General features: G+C 54.8%; 1 protein-coding gene across 7 annotated transcripts in view; it reads right to left on the reverse strand.

The window, feature by feature from the left end:
• IKBKB (inhibitor of nuclear factor kappa B kinase subunit beta) overlaps positions 1-9,205 on the reverse strand; it is a 48,252-nt gene that overhangs the window by 34,220 nt on the left and 4,827 nt on the right. For 6 of the 7 annotated variants that reach the window (XM_024764971.1, XM_024764974.1, XM_024764969.1 and 3 more), the window contains exons 3-4: positions 1,435-1,529; positions 224-341 (exon numbers count right to left, since the gene is read on the reverse strand). In XM_024764971.1, the coding sequence (XP_024620739.1) occupies positions 224-341; positions 1,435-1,529 (213 nt within the window). Of the gene's footprint in view, positions 1-223; positions 342-1,434; positions 1,530-6,087; positions 6,295-6,374; positions 6,453-9,205 lie in introns of all 7 variants that reach the window. The other variant, XM_024764975.1, reaches the window with a different exon arrangement.

Consider the following 9,205-nt stretch of genomic DNA (forward strand, 5'->3'; position numbering starts at 1 on the left):
ATCCGGGCCAGTGGCCATGACGACACCGAAGGGCTCAAGTGGCCCCAGCGTGCTGAGGGAGGAAGACCCGTCCTGGAGTCTGACCGGCCTCTCCCTGCGCTCGGACCTGGTGGGTCTTCCGCGTCATGTCAGGGACAAGCCCCTCCCTGCCCTCCGTGCACCCGCAACCCCGCGACCCCGCCCCAAGGCTCCCGAGCGCCCTACCCGGCCCCCGCAGCCTCACCTTCCGCAGGTCCCCTCCCTGGCAGTACTCCATGGCCAGCAGGGGCAGGTCGTTGGGAGCCAGGCTCTGCATGCCCTCGGGGACGTCCCTGGCGGCCACCACGTTGGGGTGGTTCAGCCTGGGGGGAGGGAACCAGTGAGGGAGGGCGGCCTGCAGGCACCGAGGGCCCTGGAGAGCGAGCAGCGGGGCGGGGAGACGCGGGGCTCACCACTCGCCCAGGGCCCGGGCAGCGTTCCTGTCGGTACCGTAGCCCCAGCTCTGGGCGCCCCGTGCAGAGCTCCGTTCTCTTCAGAGTGCCCTTGGCCAGTCCTCCCTGTATCTCCGCACTGCTCTGAGGCAGAGAAAGCAGGGGGACTTCCGATCTCACACCACTGGGCGGGGATGGTGTGTGTGGTGTGGTGTGGGGTGTGTGTGTGTGTGTGTGTGGTGTGTGTGTGTGTGTGTGTATGTGTGTGTGGTGTGTGTGGGGGCTGGGGTGTGTGTGTGTGTGTGTGTGGTGTGTGTGTATGTGTGTGTGGTGTGTGTGTATGTGTGTGTGTGGGGTGTGTCTGTGGTGTGTGTGTGTGTGTGTGTGTGTGTGGTGTGTGTGTGTGTGGGTGTGTGTGTATGTGTGTGTGGTGTGTGTGGGGGGTGGGGTGTGTGTGTGGGGTGTGTGTGGGCCCCACACGAGTGCGCACACATGCACCTGCAAACAAGGGGACACCTCCCCTTTCCCTGAGCTCCAGCAGGGAGCCCCCGTTTGGGACCTGTCGGTCTGTGAGCTTCCCCACATGCCTTCCTGGCTGGGAGGGCACCCTGGAGGAACGGACAGCAGCAACAGGCTCAGGGCACGGGAGACTCACAGACCAGCTCGGAATTGGAAACACTGGAGAAAAAAGGACTTTTGCCAACAAAGGAAAATTCACTGTGATGGCTATTTTAAATAATTTAATATAACAAAGAAAACCCCCAAGAGCCCTTGGCAAGGCCAAGTGGTGGCTGTAACTGCCACTCCTCCAGAAGTCACCCCTCTGGACAGTGGGGCTGGGGTCCTTATTGAGAGACTGGGATTTATGACTCTTGCCCAGACAGAACTGGGGCTGCTGCTACACATCCCAAAGCTTGGCCTGCTAGCTCCCTCCAGAGTCATTCCGACGTCCCAGGCCCCCGGCCCTGCGGCCCCCCGGCCCTGTGGTCCCGCACCCGGGCGCACTCGTGCACCAGGCCCTCACCTCCTCATGATCTGGATCTCCAGGCACCAGCGCTCGCGGTTCCGGGGACTAAGCTCCTGCCGGCACTGCTTGATAGCGATCTGCTCGCCCGTTTCCTGCGGAGGACACGTATGGGAGGATCAGAGAAAGCCGAGGGTCAAATCCGAAGCTGTCTCCCTAGGACCTGGAGCACGGACCACCATCACCTCCAGGCTCCCAAGGTCTGCATGGGTGCCCACTTGAACAGACGTCCCCCCGTCACCTCCAGCCCGTCACGTGGGTCCCCACCAGCCCCAGCTCCCAGCCTTCCCCCTCCCCTCATCTCTATCCATCCCAAGTCCACATGGAGGCCTTGCTCCGTCCCCACCTCCTCCACGAGACCTCTGCCGGCCACTCCTGCCCCAGAGGGTCCTCACTCCTCAGACCCCAACGCTGCTGGACGTGACCTCCGACCCATGCAAAGGGCACTTCCCTGCACTTCAACCTAACAGTTAATGCCCTGGCTTCAGTCTTCATGCTTCTCCCTCTGGGAGGTTTTTCTCTCCAGAGAGAATGCAAGCCTGGTATAGAAGATGGAACACAGGCTGATTCAAATCCCGATGCAGCCATGTACCAGCTCTGTGACCCTCGGCAGACCACGAGGTCTGGCTCAGTGTCTTCAGCTGTAAAATGGGAACACTGACACCCATCTTTCAGGGCTGTCATGGAGCTGAGCCCCTAGCAGTGTCCAGCCCTTAGGGGTGTTCAGTAACACTCTTGGGGGCAGACCCATGTCACACAGGCACTCCAGGCATGTAAAACCCTTCCAGGCTGGGCTCTAACCTGCCTTTCCATCACCCACCGTCGACTCCACCCCAGGCGTCTGACGCCAAGTCTAGGTCAGACCATCGGCCCGGTCCTGTGCTCTAGGGTCTCTGCTCTGGCTCGTGCAGATGCCAGGCACTGACCCCCCCACTCCTTCACTGTACTTACCTACCAAAGACTTACTTTCCATAGGGTCACAGGGTTATTTTCTCTTTTCTCCGTTAAGCTATGGGCCTGTCCCTCCTCGTGCGTTTAACCTCTAGTGCAGTACCTGGCACAGTGCCCTCGATGGAGGCTCCGTGAACGAAGGCAATCACTACAATTCTCGTGAATGAGCGACTGCCTGGGCCCCGAGAATAAACTCTTCCCTTTCCCTAGGTGTCTAGACAGAATCAAGGACAGCGCTCGGCCGCCACCTCCTGGCTCATGGGGCCCCCAGGACGGCCAAGGGTCAGCAGCTGCCCTGGCCATGGCTCTGTGGCAGCAGCCTGGGTGCTGGCCCTGCCATCAGCGAGCAAGCCGACCTCCACCCCTACCCCGCGAACCCTACACACCTGCGGCGAGACCCCTTCCCCCAATAGCCCACGTGCCATGAGCCCTGGGACAAACCCCAGCTGGTGGGACGGGCGGAGTGTAAATCCAGCAAGAAAAGGCTTCAGAATGGTACCAAAATCGGACTGGTGCCCAACTGAAGGATGGGTGTCCTACAGGCCCTGTCGGACCATTGTCTCTGTTTATGAAAAGGCATACCGTTAGGAATCATAAGCTCTGTAAGTGCAGGAGTTCATTCGGTACAGACGGGACTTAACAGAGGCATGTTGAGGACGTGGCAAGGTCCCCAGGAACACATGCTTCCCGAGGGCAGTGGAAGTGCATCGTGGTCACATGTCCACCAAACTAGCTACTATCCCTGTGAACAAGGACCCACCCGGGAGGAAAAGGAAAATGGGAGTCCTGGACAGAGACAGACGGTGTCCACTAAGACCCCTGACTCGCTGGTCAACAGACCCGTCCCTAAAACCGACATTCAAGAACAAAAGTTTCGGGAAGAAGGCGGAGGCATTTTTTGACCGTGACGGCTCCAAGGCCTGAATCAGGTACTTGCCACACCTCCAGGGCACTCTCAGAAGTAAGTGGCTTTTATCAAATCCCCACGTGGCTGTGGGTAAGCCTCTGTCGTGCAGTCACCTCACGTGCTTATTTTTTTTTCAACAGCTCTACTGAGCTATAATTCACATATCATTCAATTCATCTGTTTAAAGCACACATGTGGAGACTTACTTCCCTGGTGGCACAGTGGTTAAGAATCCGCCTGCCAATGCAGGGGACACGGGTTCCAGCCCTGGTCCGGGAAGATCCCACATGCCACTGAACAACCAAGCCCATGCGCGACAACTACTGAGCCTGCACTCTAGAGCCCACAAGCCACAACTACTGAACCCGCGTGCCACAACTACTGAAGTCCATGCGCCTAGAGCCCGTGCTCCGCAACAAGAGAAGCCACCACAGTGAGAAGCCCGCGCACCTCAACAAAGAGTAGCCCCTGCTCGCCGCAACTAGAGAAAGCCCGCCCACAGCAACGAAGACCAAGCACAGCCAAAAATAAATAAATAAAGCATACACGTTAATGGTTGGGGCACATTCAGGGTAACGTGGCCAAAGCCACAGTCGGTTTTAGAACACGCTCATCAACCCCCAAAGAAACCCCACACCCAACAGCCATCACTTCCCGTTTCTCCCCAACCCCCTCCAGCGCCAGGCAACCACCCGTCTACACTCTGTCTCTACAGATTTAGCTGTCTGGACATTTCATCTAAGTGGGATCATACAAGATGTGGCCTTTTGTGATGGCCAGGCTCACCCTGCAGTGGTCCATGCCTGCCTCTGTGCCAACACTCCCTGGTGCCAGGCAGGCACTGATGGCCAGGCTGTGCCACATCGTTCACTCACTTTGCTCTTAGAATCCTGATCTCTGGCCTGGGTTCAGAAACCCTATTGAAGAAGAGCTGACCTCTTTCAAAAACTGTCAGTCCTGTTGCTCTTGAACCCATCACTACAGCTGGACGAGTGAACTTGGGTGGACGTTCAGCTAATACTTGTCAAGAGTTACGGTGTATGTCAAGAGACCACTATTTCTTTAATCGATGTACAAACAGGCTTGAGTTACATCTCACAAGACGTTCCATCCTCTACAGCGTGAACTTCCCGATTCCTCTGCTCTCGAACTGATTTGAATCTGCTTTCGAGTTTCACTTCCCACTAAGCGTTCAGACTAGAACGTTTTCGCCCAGTTCTCTGGTAACTTCACCAACAGCTGCTCTGACATGTGTCTAGATGCTTGTTTCCAGGTGGGCGGGATCGCACAGGAACCCGGGCTGGGATGCCGAGATCTACCAATGAGAGAAGACTGACGGCCAGGCTGTAAAAGGAGGTGACGCCACTGGGAGCATCCACTCAAGCGTGTGACGTTGTGATGGACAGTGCCTTATGCAACAGTTTCGAAGAAGATACTGCCACGCATGGTGTGTTACCTCAGGATGTCTCTGAGAGTTTAAAAATCTGCACCTACTTTAACTTCAATACACAGAACAGTGTATTCGTTTTCTATTGCTGCTACAACAAACTGCCACCAGCTTACTGGCTTAAAACAACACAAATTTATTTCCTGATAGCTCTGGAGGTCAGAAGTCTGGCAAGCGCCTTGCTGGACTAAAATCAAGATGTGGGCAGGCCGTGTCCCTTTCCGGAGAACGCACATCCCTGCCCGCCCCAGCTTCTAGAGGCTGCATTCATCCCTTGGCTCATGGCCCCTTCCTGCAGCTCAAAGCCATCAGTGACCAGCTGAGTCTTTGTGGTTGCATCACTCTGACACTGACTCTCCCGCCTCCCTCTTCCACTTTTAATGACCCTTGTGGTTACAGTGGGTCCACCAAGATCACCCAGGATAATCTTCCCATTTAAGTCAGCTGATTAGCAACCTTAATTCCCTCTGCCACATAACCTAACATAGTCACAGGCTCAAGGGGCTAGGATGCACACATTTTGGGAGGCATTGTTATTCTCCCAAGCATAAACAGTATGCTTCCTTCATAAAGATAACAGGTAAATCAAACCCAAAGGGTAGACTTATAAAGTGACTTAGAAAATATTTTATAGACTCTACCTGTATATGCTGGGTGATTGTAGATAACTGTAGTCTTTTGCCCAACACAAACACCAGAGCTAACACACAGCCATCACCTGGCCCATCCCAGAATCCACAAATAGATTCTGATATTGAAGACTGATCCAACATTGGTCTCAACTGCCAAACCAAACCTAAAGAGCGAACTTAACGATATGAACACGGAACACATCACAGACTAAGTGGGCACAGACACCAACACTGACTCTGGACAGCTCAGCTTCGTCCTACGGCGGCAGGGGAAATCCTGACTTCCTAGGCCTGAGTGTCCCATGCAGACACAGACACCACTTTTCTTACCCGGTGGCCCTCTAGGAAGTACTCTAAAACATTCCCGTTTTTCCATGAGTAATGTTTCATTTGAAACAGAAACCCAAAGAGAATGACCTTCCATTGCTAAAAACATACTGGCTCTGGAAAGAGAAATTCAATTCATCGTAAACAGACTACGAAGATGTTTTTGAAAGTCGGGTTGGGGGGGGCTTGGTTCCCCAGCAGCAATGACACTCGAGGGCATGGATGACTGTCTCCACTTGGCTCGGAACCTCCCACTCTCAGCTCAGTTCTCTGGAAACCCAGACTCGGCCCAAACCATCGCAGTATCCGACGCCTAGTAAGTTGGGGCAAAATTTAGAAGTGATGTGTATTTTGAGAAAATGGAGAAAGGGGCCCACAGTGGTACCTACATCAAAGGCAGTTGATTATGAAGGTCCTCTGAGTGTCTGTGACTCTGCCTTTTGCACAGGAAAACACGAACCTCGTGTATAAACGTGGGTATACTCTGAAGTGAGGGCGGCGGGGGGGCATGCATCCTCAGACTTCTGAGACCATCAGATGGTGCTCTTCTAACGACAAGGCGACATGCACGGGAAGCCGAGAGGTCCCTCCACACCCTGAGGTCAGAACGCTGACTCTTGTTATCACGGCAACCACCCAACAGGCCTCTGTGATCCAACAGGGGGATTAGAAATACCTTCCTTGTTCCTTCTCAGGTCCTCCCTCCAAGATGAGTGTTTCAGGAAGGAGGTGCGAAGCTGGGCCCAGAGAGATCCTAGGGACAGAACCCAGGCCTGAGAGTCAGAAGGCCGAGGTCTGGCCGCAGCTTCACCCCTGATTCAACCCCGGTGACCAGTCTACGCCGAAACGGCTGACTCCACCCAACTCCCTTCGGAGTAAACACCTAATGGGCACATCGGCCTCCAAACCCACCCACGTGGGCTCAGGGGTGAAGCAGGTCAGATCATGATCCCTGTACTCCGCCTGGTGAATGTGCGACCTTGAGCCCATTAGGCCTCTAGGTCTTTATCCACAAGGTGGAGGCGACCCTACCCCTGCCGGTGCTGTCAGTTAAACGAGACAGAGCATCTGATCCTTGAGGGCCTGGCGCACATTCCCGCAGCACCATTCCCTTCCTAGCCCTGTGTAGGCGGTGCTCTCCCCGTCCCACCACCTGCAGTCCACCTCCCGTGAAACCCTGCTTTGAGAAGCCTCCGGACACCTCCGGGCATCGACGAGACAGTGTGGGTAAAGCACCCAGCACAACTGGCAATGACATTCCCGATGAACAGGAGCCGTGATGATTTCCTCACGATTTGGTGCTCACATTTACACTCACTTGATATGTTCCTGAAGATTCACTTTATCCCCTCGACTAGAGCACAGTATGTCAGGGTCACCTCCGTTTTTCCCTGACGGACCCCTGACGGCCTCAGGCCCGTGCTCAAAGTCTTTAAGACCTGAAGACACACAGACAGGCTAAAGTGAGCTTAGTGTCGTCCAGTGAGGGGACAAGTAGAGCCAGCGCCACGTCTAGAGGGACAACCGGTGTGTCCTCGGGGACCAGGGCAGCAACTCCCAGCCTTTCCCTTCACAGCGCACAGAGTAAGTATGTGGTATCTGTGAGGTACCCTGGGACGTGTCCAGAGGCTTCCAGGGCATAGCAGCGCCACATCTGGCCCAGACAAGCTGAGGGCAGAGGGGATCGATAGCTTCTTTCAAATCCGTGTGGGAGGCTGTGGCCCAGAGCCCTGAAGCTGCCGACACCAGAGCCAGGACTTGAGCCCAGGCTGTGCGACTGCGAGTCCTGAGTTTTCTCCCCCTCGCTCCCGAAGGGGGCTGCAGCTGAGGTCACTGAGGTTCCCGCCTCTTCTTCTTCTTCCTTTGTGTTTGACAAACACCTTACTGAAAATATCAGCCCATCCAGAAAGTACTGATCCTTGGGCTGAAGATTTAAGGGAGTATCCACACAGCAAGGATTGTCAAGGCCCATGCTTGGTAAGAGAACCAAAAAACTCACGGAGACAGGTAGGGTCATTTGTTGCACTGCCCTTCCTCCGTGGGAAATACTCACTTTAGGGTTCTCTGTTTAGCAAGGAAAACTTATATATTTTGTCATCCAAAGGGGTGTTTTTCCTTTAGTGCTTCAACTGAGCCTGTTCTGGGGTGTCCCTGACCTTGGATCCCCACCTTGGAGAAGCCACAAGCCAGTGGAGGAGGCATGAGGCTGGGATTCAAACAGATGTAGGTTCAGAAGATTCCCGCTCCTTTACTTACTAGCTAGTTGACTTCTCTATGCTTCAGTTTCCTCCGTTATAAAATGGGAGTAAAGACAACAGTACTTCCATTTAGGGTGGTTGAGCAGACTGGAGATAACGCACGTGAAAACACCTCGCCCATGCTGGCATACAGGACGTTCTCAATAAATGATGGGTCTGGACTTCCCTAACGGCGCAGTGGTGAAGAATCCACCTGCCAGTGCAGGGCACACGGGTTCAAGCCCTGGCCCGGGAAGATCCCACATGCCGCGGAGCAACTAAGCCCGTGCGCCACAACTACTGAGCCTGCGCTCTAGAGCCCACAAGCCACAACTACTGAAGCCCGCGTGCCTAGAGGCCGTGCTCCGCAACAAGAGAAGCCACCACAATGAGAAGCCCGCGCACGGCAACGAAGAGTAGCCCCCGCTCACCACAACTAGAGAAAGCCCGCACGCAGCAACGAAGACCCAATGCAGCCAAAAATTAAAATTAATTAATTTTAAAAATACTGAAAAAAAAATGGTGGCTCTGATCATTAGTCTGACTCATCTGACTGAGGACACCAATGCTTAGGCTCCTTTATGCTTCTCCTGTGATGAAGGACAAATATTCTCTCTTGTAGACAAGGTACATGGCGTATTAGGAAAACGTACATGGCTGTCATGTCGAATACAAGCAATTACTGTGCCAGACTGGAGTTAAGTAACCACCACCCTATCCCAGCTGCTCTCCTCCAGAGGTTCTGAAAGCACGCTTGTGTTCTGATTCTGAACACCGATTAAAGACCCTCCCCTAAGCACCCAGAGCAGCCCAGGGATTTCCCCAAGGGGGGAACGCCTGGAGGACCTGGAGTGCTTCCTGGACGGAGCCAGGCCCCGGGCCAGTGCTCACGACACACCTGGGAACGCTAGACACCTCTCCCCCAGCCCCTCGCTGTCCACTCCACCCCTGTGTCCTGCCAATGTCACCCTGTAAAGCTCTTAAATCTGCCCGCTTCCCCCCACGTCCACCACCATCAGCCCAGTCCAATCTCGCACCCGGACTGCTCCGGAAACCTCTTACTTAACTGGTCTCCCCAACAGACGGGGCAGTGCCAGTGGGGGCCCAGTACCGGATCCCGAGAGCTGACTGCTAATACCCAGGAACTCGGTGAGAAAGGAGGTTAAACCGCCAGCGGCAAGAAACAAGCCGCGGTGGGAGCCTTCACGCTGCAGGAGTAGGGGAGTTTTTTCGGAGAGCTGACCTCCCAGCCCAGCACTGCCTGGGCCCC

The sequence above is a fragment of the Neophocaena asiaeorientalis genome, unplaced genomic scaffold (assembly GCF_003031525.2).
Source record: "Neophocaena asiaeorientalis asiaeorientalis breed wild unplaced genomic scaffold, Neophocaena_asiaeorientalis_V1.1 scaffold14, whole genome shotgun sequence".
NCBI lineage: Eukaryota > Metazoa > Chordata > Mammalia > Artiodactyla > Phocoenidae > Neophocaena > Neophocaena asiaeorientalis.